General features: G+C 60.1%; 1 protein-coding gene across 1 annotated transcript in view; it reads right to left on the reverse strand.

Annotated features, from left to right (window-relative positions):
• Positions 1-12382, reverse strand: part of DNM2 (dynamin 2) — a 35569-nt gene that overhangs the window by 6936 nt on the left and 16251 nt on the right. Inside the window, exons 11-16 of the mRNA XM_076360739.1 lie at positions 10808-10894; positions 10413-10483; positions 9371-9400; positions 8223-8274; positions 7442-7453; positions 1922-2035 (exon numbers count right to left, since the gene is read on the reverse strand). Of these exons, the coding sequence (XP_076216854.1) occupies positions 1922-2035; positions 7442-7453; positions 8223-8274; positions 9371-9400; positions 10413-10483; positions 10808-10894 (366 nt within the window). The remainder of the gene's footprint in view (positions 1-1921; positions 2036-7441; positions 7454-8222; positions 8275-9370; positions 9401-10412; positions 10484-10807; positions 10895-12382) is intronic.

Consider the following 12382-nt stretch of genomic DNA (forward strand, 5'->3'; position numbering starts at 1 on the left):
TCAGCTCAACATGTTTCCTTCTCTTTTAGGAGGCAGATTTAAAAAGAGGGCTGGGGGGGGGGGGGGGGGGTGGCCGGGGAAGAGAGGTTAAAAATCTGACTCCACGGTTCGGGAGAGACGTTCACCTTTGCAGCTCGCTTGGAAGGTAAAGGACGAACAAAGGAAGCCCGGGCTTTGCTCTCGCGCCCGATGTCCAGCTGCCGAGCGGCTCCCGGGAAATAAAAGTTGTGTTCACGTCTCCTTTTTCTGACCTGCGTGCCGGGCCCTGGCGAGGCAGCGGCCACACTGAACCCCTTGTGTGTCCCCCAAAACACCCTGCAAGCCAGATCCACGCGCGCACACACACACACACACACCCCCCCACGGCAGCATCTGGCCGGGAGGCCGGTGACGTAAGGGGAAAGGCGAGATCACGGGCCGATTTTCAGACTGTGGGGGCGGAAATGCTGGAAAATCTGAAATATGAAAGTGGCGCGGCCGAGACCACGACGCCACGGAGGAGATGCTGGCTCCGGCACCGGCAGCTCGGACAAGGAGCGGGCAGGAGATGCCGGTCCTGTCGCCATCCCGTTCCCGGGAGGGTTGAGCCCAAAGAAATCGCTTTGGGTTTGAGCGGTGAAACGCCGTTTCCAGGCAGGGGTGAGCTACCAACACCCCGGCAGCCCCGGCATGCCGGGGAGCGGGATGTCCAGCCCGAGGGCTGGGGGAACAGATCCCCCGACACGGGCCGGACAAATGGGTCCGGGAGCAGCAGCGGCCCCTTCCCAGACACCCAGCGGGGGACAAGAAGGGACCTGCGGGGTCCCGGCACACAGAAACCCCGGGAGCGGAGGGAATCGGGTTCCCTCCCCGTGCCTCGGTCTCCCCAGGCTCACGGGGCGGCTCTGGAGGAGGGTCGGTCGGTGGCAGGGGCAGCGCACGGGCACGGGACAGCGTGCAATGCCCCCCCCCGGCACGCACCCCACCTCCTGCCCGCCGCAGGCAGGCCTGCCCGGGCTTCGGGCAGCGGAGATGCCTCAGCCGTCTTTGCCGGGAGGGCGGCAGGGGCTGCAGCCGGCTCCTGCCCAGCCCCGATCCCATTTCCCATTTCCCTCCAGCTTCAAGATCTTTCCCGCTCAGACGGCAGCAGCTCCACCCCGGGGTGGGGATATTAACCCCATCGGCACCTCCTGCCCGAATGCGGCTTTCGGATGATGCACGATGCAAGACCAGCGCAGCAACCCCACGGGGAACGGCCGAAGGGGGGGGGGGGGGGGTGCTCAGGGCTTGGTGACAATAAACTGACGGTCCCACGGGTCAAAGACTAAGTTTTCCTTTACCCGCAGCCAAGCCCCGCGCAGCGTTGGTGGTTTTCCTTTCCCCAGGGCCAGAACGGAGATGGTTTCCCTCCTGACCACCTGCATTGCTCCTCTGGCTTTGCTGTGCCGAGGCGGTTAAACCGGGAACCGGCTGCCGAGCTGGGTTAGGGGGCTGGGATAGGGCAGGGAGGTCAAGGGAGGTCCCCGATCCTTCTTGCAGGTCTTGCAACAACAGCGATGGGAGGCAAAGAAAACCTTCCCCGAAAGAGGCAGGGCACAGGGGGTGCCTGCACGGCGCGGCCAACCCCCCAGGCTCGGCCGGGGCCGGGCAGCTGGATCCCGTAGGACCTCCGCTTGCCAGTGTCTCCCGGTTTATCTGCGTTTACACAATCCCGAGGTCTGGGGGAGTGTCTGGAGACATGGAATTTGCTGGCTGGGACTGTGCGGTGTCCGCAGGGCACCCTCCAGAGGAGACCCACGCTCCTGCACGCCAAGAGATGGACGACGCTGATTAGTCCTGGGCGCTAATTCTCATCCCCAGCCTGAGGATCTTCTCACCCGAGCCCGGTGAATCACAGAGCCTCCCCCCACCCCAAAACCCGTCCTTCCCCGCTCGCACGTACCTCCTCGTCCTTGTACCAGGACAACGACTCGGCCGTCAGCACAAACCAGTACTCCTTGGAGCCTCCCTTCATGATGCTGATGTTGTTGATGGTCAGCCAGCCTCTGCGGATCACCTGGAGACAGAGGAGCGGTGGTGGGGAGCGGAGGGGAGGGAAGGAAGAAGAGGTTACAGGCTACCATGAAGTCTCCGGGGGAGTTCCCCGGACGGAGAGCAAGGGGAAGTGCTCCTGGGCCCAGAAGCCCACCTAGTCCCTTCACAGAAAGCCCTAGCCTCAGCAGAAGACCCTCAACCAGGCAGATTTCGAGGCCCCATCTCAAAGGTAAGCTAGCAGCACGTTGGGGGACGTCTGGAGCTCTTCTAGCTCCCAAAGCTGGGCGAGAAAAGCAGCGAGCCCCTGCCCGCGCTCGCGGTAAGATGCTGCAGCACGGTCAGATCCCGAACCCAACTCCGCGTTAACTCCCCCTCGCTGCCGGTGCCAGCCAGCCAGCAGCAGCCCGGCCCCGGACAGGAGAGGTGACGGAGAGCAAAAGGTCCACTGCTCCAACGGGACGAGACAGGCAGGAATTCAGAGCGTGTCTCGGGTTTAAGAGAGGACCGGAGCTGCGCGGGGGCATTACGGTCTCTGCTGAGGGCTGTTTTGGGGTGTCCCACACAGGGGTGCTGGTGCCAGTCGGTCCTGAAGGTCGGCACGCAGCACGGCGGTGCCGGGAGCACCGTAAAAAGCAGACCTCAGCCTCCGTCCCGGCCGTTTCAAAGCCGCCGTCGCGCCGCCCGCGAGCAAAGCTAGGAAAGGTCTGCGGAGACTAACCGAGCCCCATCAGCTGGGGCACGTTCCCAGGAGCAACGACCAACTTACCCGGTCCAGCAACTACCGGAGCAGCTCTCCCCATCCCTGTTCTGCTCAGGGTCTCCGTGAGCACGCGCCCTCGCTGAGTGGGGCCAAGGCAGCCCTCAGCCTCGTTACAACCGAGGAATCCCGCGTTTCTCACCCGAACCCACTCCCCGTCTTGTGCGTTGCCCCCTACCTCAAAGCAGCCTCCCCACAGGGCAGCTCCTCCGCCTCCTCGCAGGCAGGACTAGCCCGGCAGTTCTTGCCGAGCTCGTAGCCCGCCGGTGAAAGCCTCCCTCGCAGCCCCACGGACGGACCTCACATGCAACACGTAGCAGCAGCAGCCGCCGGCAATCGGGGCAGCAGCGCGCTGAAGCGAGATTGCCAAAGCCTGATGTTGCAAGCAGCAGTTTTTCACGACACAATGCACGAGGACCGCGCTGTCCGGAGCAAGCGCGAGCGTTCCCTGTCCTAAATCAGCCCGGGGAGCTAACGGCCGACCGTTATCTCCATCGTGGCACTTGTGCTCTCTCCCAGCGCCGGTGGCGAGGAAGCTCGCACAATGCCGTAGCCGGTCCCTGCAGCTACCGCACAGCGGAGCCCTCCCTAGACTATCCCACGCTTGTCTCGGCACCGTCGGAGCTAGAGGGGAACCACCCTACTGATGCCAAGGAGCGTCCCTGCGCCTGTAACGGCTCCCCCAAGACAAAAGTCCTCATGGAACAGCTCCGCCATCGCTGGGTGCCCCTCAGCGACAGCAGATCCCCACCTCTCTGCCTGCTGGAAAACATCGTGAATTATCACAAACCGCTCACGGCTGCCAGAGCGGGCAGCGGAGACGGGCTGGAAGCTGGAATCGCTCCCAGCCTTGAGTCCGGACAATCCAGGGCTGGCCTGGGACTAGCGAGCACGCTGCTCGGCCGAGCAGAGGGTAAGACCCTGCCCAGCTGCTCCCGCCGGCCTCCCACGAGAGGGGCGGCAGATTGACTTCCACCAGCCGCACAGCCACCGCCTTTGGGACAGGCTGGGAGTTTTCTAAGCGTTTCAAATGCAGGCAAGATTACGCTCTGCCCGGCGGGGTTCCTCCATTGTTCTGGGAGCTATTGTACGGAGAGGAAGGTCACCGCGGCTCGGCACAGACCCCAGGGCTGCGGCAGAAGCCTTTAGACCGAGCTGCAAGTCTCTCTCCCTACCAGGGCTGCGGGGGAGCGGCATTCTTCTCACCATCGCCCCCGCGGTTTTACTGCGGAGCTGCTACGCCGGCCGCTCCGTGAGCTGCACGGCAGGACCATGCTGCACCTCCAGATGCCGGTCTGCCTGCAAACGACCGGCTCCCAGGTAAAGAGGGGGAACGGAGGGTCCCCAAACCTGGCTGCTTCTGCTGTGTCACCCCATCCAGCTGGGACTCTGCTCTGGAGGCACCCAGGCACCGGAGGCGGAGGGTCAGACCTCCCCGAGGCAGGAGCTGCCTCGCAAACAGCAACGCCGACCGCTGCTAGAGACCCGAAAACCGCGGGAGAGCTGCCCGACAAGCGCCCGCTCCTGCGGGACCTGATATATTTAGGGAGAGCCCAGCCGAGCTGGGAGGTAGCACAGCACAAGAACCTCCCCCGTTCAGCAGCCTGGCACCCACACCCGTCTTCCCGGTACGCGAGCGGTATCCCGCGTTACGGGATGCTTCAGGTGCCCCGCGCCGAGCATCCCGGCGGCAGGGAGAGACTCGGCGGCAGGTCGGCAAAGCCGGTGCCCCGGGGCCACAGCTTTTCTACCCCAGCACTTCACAGAGGTTAGTACCACCACACGGGTTAGTAATGGGCAGACGTGGGGAAAATGCATCTGGGGGGGTTGATTCAAGTCAGTCCAAAGCATGGATGGGAGGGAGAACGAACAAACCCTTGCGGTTAAGCAGAGAAGAGTTAGACACGAGCGAGATGCAGAGTTTGTACTTGTGGCTTGTACGGGAACCAGCTCTGAGCAGCTGCGCTCGAGACCAAGGCAAGGCTTTAATCTCAACGCTGGGATTAAGCGGGTAAAACGGAGCCAGCGCCAGCCCTTTCGTGCCGAGGCTTTTCCGTGCGCTGCTGGGGAACCTGCCGAGGGATGGAGCTCGGGCCGCTCTCGTTTTCAGGCTGCTCAGGTGGCTGCCAACGCAAAAGCCACGACAAAATCCACCGTGTTAGGCACAGACAAAGCTCAGTGCGCCGGCGGGCACAGGCAGCTAGAGCTAAAACTTAACTCATACAGATTTTTCTGGCGAGGGGAAGGAAGGAGCCCTGAAATTAAGATGGCAGAGGTTGTCAGAGTAAAGATTTCACCTTCTGATTCGCTCTGGCGTGTTTGAGAGCCCGATTCGCATTTAAAAAAACATCTCTGAATTTGAACCGAGTCTGGTTTTAAAGGAACAGAGGGAGGAGGGAGGGAGATGGAGCAGTTGAGAGGATCAGGGACAAGGAAAGGGCAGAGGGAAAAGGTTCAGCAGCAAAGCAAGTCCTGCGAGCCGGGTTAGAGGCTCTGGCAGGTGCTGGGACAGTTTTGGAGGGGATTATAAGGAACAGGGAATCTGCCTTAAGAGCACGGGGATGGAGAGAGGGCCCGTGGAGCGTAGAGGGAGCTGGAGTGTTAGAGAAAAGCCAAGATTTGATTTCTTCTGCTAAACGGTAGAGGAGGGGAGGGCACCCTGCAGAGCCGCAGACACCCCAGCTGTGCGCTGGCTCGAGGCAGGACCCAGAACGCCTCCGCCTCTATCCCCAAACGCAGGTCGAGGAGGAGGAGGAGAGAGAAAGGCTCTGGCCTGGCACCGAGCAGCACAGCGGAGAGCTCAGAAGAAAGTTCCTTTAAGACCGACTGATACTGGTGAGAGCACCGATGGTTTTAGGGCTCGTAAGCCGGGCGAGCTTCCCCTGCAGAGGGGCTCCAGAGCTCTGCCCGGCTCCGAATCAGAAGCAGCCCGGCACTGGGCTAGCGCCTTGAATCCTTAATTGTCAGATCTCCACCTTCCCATCACCCAGCACGATCACGTCCGCACAGCCAGTGATGGGAGAGCGGCCCTGCACAGAAATCATCGTGTGGGAGGCAAGAGACGGGCCCTTGGGAGTTTTCCTTTGTTTTTGCAGCAACATCTGGGCAGTGCTAAAAGAAAATGGAAGTGTCTGAACAGTTGGAAGAGCCGGGAAACGGGCACGGGGCCCTCCCTGACTGTCGGAGCTGCGGATGTGGTTGGTAAGTCACGGGGTTTCGCAGAGCAGAAGGTACAAACCTTCCTGGGAAGAGCGGGACGGGCGCTGCCCGCGCTGCGGCAGGGCGGCTGCCTCGCCACCACGTCCCTCCCGCTGCCGTCCCTTCACTGTAACCGGGCTGTCACAGCAGCCTCATAAAACCCATTTTTGAGGTAAGAAAGCACCTAGCGCCTGACCTGCAGCCGCTTTTTCATGGGACTGTGTGGCTGATCAGAGGCGGTTGACGCCGGGGAACTTCACCTCCAACCTTCTGGCTTTATCCAGCAGCCCAGCGCCCATCCCCAGCTGCAGGAGCCAAATTCTTCTCCTGGCTTCCTTCCCCGGGGAGACATTCGGGCGCTGAAGCCGCCCCCGAAGGACCGAGGCAATACCCGAGCCGCGATCCACGAGGCTGTAAAGCCCAAAGCCGGGGTTTGGAGATTGCTTCCCTCTCAGACACTTCCATTTTCTCGGACCGCTGGCGAGATGCTCGGCTCCAAGCCCAGAGCAGCGGGGTCAGGACTGGCCCCCCCCCCAACCCCACCGCCCCCAGAGGGGATCGCTCAACCGCAGACAGGGAAACTCTCTTCTATTTGGAGGAAACGCGGCCCTCCACCTCCCCAGAAGTGAGTACGCTTGAGGAAAACCTCTCTGTTGGCTGAATAACGAGGCTCGAAGCAGCCGACGGTCACCCAAAGTTTGCCTCCACCAGCTGCTAACATCTGGGAGCTGAGGCACCTCGGAAGAAGAGGGCTTCTTGCCGGATTTCCGCGCCAGCCGTGCAGCGTGCCGACGCCACGGCCGGCATCGGTAAATCCGTTGGCAGCCGGCACGAGGTCGGGACCCAACCTCAAACCCAAAAAAGGCAGCTTGGGGGAGGCAAAGCACCTCCAGCCCCACGGGCAGCTGCTGCGAACGGGGGCGGGGGGCGAGTTCCTACCTGCCGCGCCTGCCCAAAACGCGGGCAGAGGGACTCCCCTGCCTAAGGACTAGCTTCTCTCCAGCCCTTGCCACCACTCGATGGGAACCGCGTCCCACCGCGGCAGCAGGCAGCTCTGTGCTAAAACCCAAAGATTTTGGCTTCTTGCTTCCCAGCAAAACCAGTACTCACCCTGAATCCCAGTATCCAGCTCTCCCTAGACCCGTTCCCAACGAGCACAGGCAGATGCCAGGCAGCGCCGACAGCCCGATGGTCGTGGCATGGGCAGGGATCGGCCCCGAGCCCTTTTTTTTTTTTCGGCCGCGGGACGAGCCCAGGCACGGGGATGAAGGGAACAGACCGAATTTCTGTCTCTAGACTAAGCCCACGGAGCCCAGCTGCTCCCCCCGGGGAATCCTGTCCTCCCTCCGCCATCAGCGTACTCAATTCTGGGAAGCGAGAGGCGTCGTTTTAGGTTTGAAAGGTCTTTCTGGCAGGGCCACGTCCATCACTGGGTGTCGTCTACCAGCACTATCACACTATGTGGGTACTTACCAGTATCTCACCCTTTAGGTGCGCAAAATTAAGGGGGGGGAAAAAAAAAGCAGGACAAGGAGACAGAACAGTGAAGAAAAACAAAGTGATGGAAGGGAGAAGAGAGCAGGAAGCACAAAAATGGTAGGAAAAAGCAGAAAAACAGCAAAAGAAAAACAGTTACATGCTATTAATTATAATTTTACAGTGTTAATATTTCATTACATTCTTTCCAAACAATAGGCAGTGTCTGCATTAGGTACTGCAAGACCTAACACCATGCAAGGGGGCGCTTCCAGTCCTGCTCTCAGTCATGCACACCGGATAGCAAACACCCTCTCGGAAGCGGGAGGCTGCATGATGAGACAGAACTGAGGCTGACACGGCTGCCGGGCACGTCCCTGCGCTCCTCCTGGTCCCCGTTCCCTCCACCCCCACCCCGGAGGGCCGGTCTGGATCGACGGGGGCAGGACCGGGCAGTTAGGCCAGACCCTGCCCCACGTCAGAGCACGGGGGCTCCTCCAGCAGCACGTGCCGCCCGGCTTGTCCCGACTCCCGCTGCGTTTAGACGAGCTCCTGCGGAGTAAACGCTCCTGCTCCGTGAGCCGGAGCTCCGTCTTTCCCGCCTCCAACCCCAGTGTCAAATATCCCTCAAGGAAGGAGTTTGTGGATCAACTCGAATCCCAATTTCAAGAGCTGCGAAACGCAGCTCCGGGTCGCTCTGATGACTGCTGGAGCGGGATCCTGGAGAGCTACCTCTGCCCCACGCGACGAGGGAGGACCGGGGAGCCGGCGGCCGTACCTGATTCGGGATGGCTCTTTTCTTGTTCGTCTGGGTGTTCCTTTGCTGCGCGCTGAAATAAGAAAAAAGAGCAGCTTCAGGCAGGGAAGGCAAAGCAAAGCGACGAGCGCTCAGAGCCCACGCGGCCACGACACGCTTCCCACCCGGAATGCCGTAAGGAAGAGCCGAGTCCAAAGGGGAAGCCCGACACGTAAAATTCAACCAAGACCACCCAGACTCCGTGCTGCCAGCACGTTGCAACGCGGAACAGAGGAGCCCCTTCCAGAGTTTTGCCCAGGACTGAACGTACAGGAGACAGCAGTACCGAGGGGGGGGACGGGACGGGGCTTTCCAACCCGGACACCTTTACCTCCTTCCTTACAGTCCTTATCTCCAGGCATTTACAGGCCTGCCTGTTCCAGGGGGGGCAAGCTTGTAACTCGCAGGAGAGGAAACACCAAGCAGATCAGCAGCGGTTGCTGATTCAAAAGGGATTTCTGTCCGTGAACCCAGCCGAGCCGATGCACCCCTACCACCGCAAGGCCGATAACCAGAAGGATTTGTCTCCAGAAACACCTGCAGCCTCCTAGTTCCCCCCCCCCCAGGTTGGAGAAGAGCATACCTGCACCAGAGGGAAAGCTACCTGTCTCTCCTGAGCAACCAAAGAGACGAGGGGCGAGGTGCGGGACGTAACCGTTAGTCAGGAGCAGGAACAAAATCCATGAAAACAGTTAGAATAACGCCGGGACGCCCCACGGAGCAGCAGTTTACAAGCACAAACGGGGTCCTTTCCCTGGGGAAGGTGACTGCGGGACCGGACTGACAGCAGCCACCGTCCCTCCGACCCAGGACATCCCTGACCTGCCGGCTGGGGGAATTTGGGAGATCGCTCTCTGCCTGCCCTGATCCTCACGGTTCCTCCCTAAACCCTCGGGACACGAGGCGAGCCGGGCACCCAAGTCTGAGCCAGCCCAAGCGTCGCGGCATCCCGGACGGGAGCGGGAAGCTCTCCCGTGGCCGAGTTCCACTGCAAGCGCAAATCCAAAGCTGAGCTTGGAGGAGAAGCCTCTCCAGCTCTCGTCAAACGTCCCTCCAGGCTGCGGGGAGGGGAAGGCGCAAGCGGGGCTGCCCCAGCCACTCCAGGACATGCTGTTTGAGCGGGTACCCACCCTGTCGTCATGTGCTGCTCAGTGTAACAGCTGGGGAGTGGGAGAGTTTCAGAGGAGTCCAGAGGAAAGAGTGAGATGATGGTTCAAAGGAAAAACAGGAGAGATTAGGAGAAGAGGAAGGAACTGCGAATGAAGGTGAAAAGGAGAGACATAAAAAAAAAAAGGGGGGGCGGGAGGGGAAGAAAACAAGAGGAAGACTACGTGAATTTAAAGAGGAGGAGGTGGCGTGAGCTCTGGCTGGCGAAGACGGTGACAAGCTCCAGGCAGAGCCGCTCGCCTCCGCTCTTTCCGTGCGGGGACACCTGAGCTGGACCCTCTGGGCGCTTCCGAAAAGTTATCGCCCGGTTTGGGGCTGCACGGATGAAAAACGCTAGCCATCCTCTGGCCGAAAGCCGAAGCCGAGGGAAGACAGACTAAGAGGAGAGCCCCCCCCCTCCTGGTCCCGGCCTCGCCTGCCCGGGCAGAGGATTACCAGGGACAGGCTCAAAGGATGGGGAGACATTTCCGAGAGCTCCGCTGGGACAGGACGAGAGGCGTTTCACCTTCCCGTAGTGCGGCCAGGGGGCACGGAAAATCCCCACGTCTCTGCTGAAGGGCAGCAGCAGCCTTAATTACCTCAATTCATCGTAAGCGCTCCTGTGAGCGGGCACTAAGCAGTTCGTCTGTCTGAGGCCGAGCCACCCGACTCCAGCTTTTCACGCTCTCTGCCCTAACGAGCAGCATTTACAAACCCTGCTTCGGGCTAAAGTCTGAGGAATGACGTGGGGCAGCTCAGATCTCCAGGCCCTCGAACACTGGCCGGGTGGCAAGCAGGGAAACGGAGCTCCCGTATCCCAAATCTGAGAGAACTCGGGTGCAAAAAGGTGCCGATACGGTTTTGGTGAATTACGTTGAGGCGTGGGAGACTCCTCTACCACTTTTCACGTCGGTGACCCTGAAAGGGTAACGTAACCCGCAGGCCTCCTCTGCAAACTGGGGACAGGACCACGAGCCTCGTTTATAAAAAGAGTTTGAGGAGCCATCCCACCGGTAAATTACTTACTTGGCAAATCCAATGAAGTCTTCGTGGTTAGTGTTGATGTAAGAGAGCTCAATGTCGATCAGCAGGAGGATCTGGAAGGAGGTTTACACGTTAGGAGTCCCACAGGGAGGGCTGAACACCCACAGCTCCGGCACTGCTCGGTCAGAGCTGCCACGGAGCCCCAGGGTCGTGCCCGGGGACACGGGTGACCGCGCAGGAGATGCCAGAGCTGCAGCACGCCGCATCGCTGCCGCGAGAGGGAGCTTTGGGATCGTGAGTGGGGGAGATGCCGGGCGGCCGGTCGGGTCCAAGCACCGGCTGCTGCGGAGCGCGGCCAGGGCTCGCTTTTGTCCTCGCACCCAGCAGCTCGGCTTTCTCCCCGCTCTCTAGCCAAGCCGAAGATCGCGTGAGCTCACCTGGTCCTTCGTTTTGCCTTCCCGTTCCCTGATGTGAGTGGTAACGATCCTCTCCGTCTCCTCTCGTAACCTGGGGTAGGAACCAAGCTGAAAAGAAAGGGAGAAGGCCGGGGAAAAACCGCTGCTGATCGGAACGTGGCAGCCTCCAGCGCTCACCGCAGAAAGCCAGCGACAGGAGACGCTCACGAAGGGGACGGAGGACAGACGGGACCGAGCCCCAGTTCTGCCGGGAGGACACAACTGGGGCTCAGGGGTGGAAAAAGCGACAGACTTGATTCTCTTCACTAGATCCGACAAGATCAGCAGAATCCCCTTCCCGGGGGCCTTCGAAGCAATGCCAAACGCACGAATCCAGATTTTTTTTTTTTTTTCCTCCCGCCCTCGGACCCCACGGTTAAGCAGATCCGGGTTTTCACGGCACGGAGCGCGAGCTACGGCTAAGCAAGGCAAGGGAGGTGGGATCTCAGCAATAGAGGAGCGGTTTTAGCCTTCGCTGTTACGGGGGCGAGCAAACACCTGTGCAATATGTCTCGGCAGGACCCGTGCCGCGAAGCCGAGTTAACGCTACGTCTGTATTTGCCGGCATTTCCGACAAGCGTTCGGGTGTCAGAAGGGCACGGCGTCCCCCAAAATTAGTGACAACCTTGTGGTTGAACCCACTTTGGTCGGCTGGGTCCTGGGAGCAAATATATTCCAGATGTTCAGATTAGACAAAAAGGGATGAATTAAGACCCGTTACCTTTTCGGCACACTTTTTAATGACCGTGGCCAGCTCTGAGACCACCAGATCAACACACTTCAAACTGGGCTCTTTAAGCTTTACAATCTGTTTTTTCACTATGGCTTCAAAGGCCATGTCGGGCGTGAAGAGCCCCGTCCTGCACCGTGCAGAGAGGGAGAGCGAAACACCAAGTGGAGTGCAGGGGCGGGGGGGGGGGGAAATAGCAACAAAGACAGAAAAGAAAAGAAAAATGAGATTTTTTTTTTTTTTTTAAATTATGGTTAGTAACGTGCAAAGGAAGAAGCTGCAGTGCCTGCCTGAGAAATTCCTTCGGGCCCCTTGGAGCTGTCGGGGTGATCGGTCCCCTCTCGGCTCCCCTGCCTCTCGCAGGCAGCACGGGCAGGCTCAGCCCCGGACCCCAAACTCCCCGCGGCTTCGGGGGCTGTTTCAGTGATCAGAGGGTGTCTCGCCTCCGCGCGTACGGGACGGCAGCGCGGCCTGAGCACAGGAAAACCCCCGCAGAGGCTCCTGGCTTCTCTCTAGACTGGATTACTCAGACCCAGCTCTCGGAAAACACCGAATTTCAACTCAGCTTCGGGGCAAGAGCCTCCCTGAGTATTTGAGGCGGAAGGAATTTCGGCAGGAAGCGCTGGCTTCTTCACGTCACCCAGATCACAGTCAACCACGCTGGCAACGAGAGAGAGCGGAGAACTCCTGACCCGCCAGCAAACCCCCACCGGTCCTACCACTGACAGAACCAGGTCAGCATTTAAACTGTTCTGCTCCACAAAAGCACTCTGGGTAGCAACCGTCGCGGATGCTTGCACGTTCTCGCCCGTATGTAGCTAAATTTA

The sequence above is a fragment of the Aptenodytes patagonicus genome, chromosome 30 (genome assembly GCF_965638725.1).
Source record: "Aptenodytes patagonicus chromosome 30, bAptPat1.pri.cur, whole genome shotgun sequence".
Lineage (NCBI taxonomy): Eukaryota > Metazoa > Chordata > Aves > Sphenisciformes > Spheniscidae > Aptenodytes > Aptenodytes patagonicus.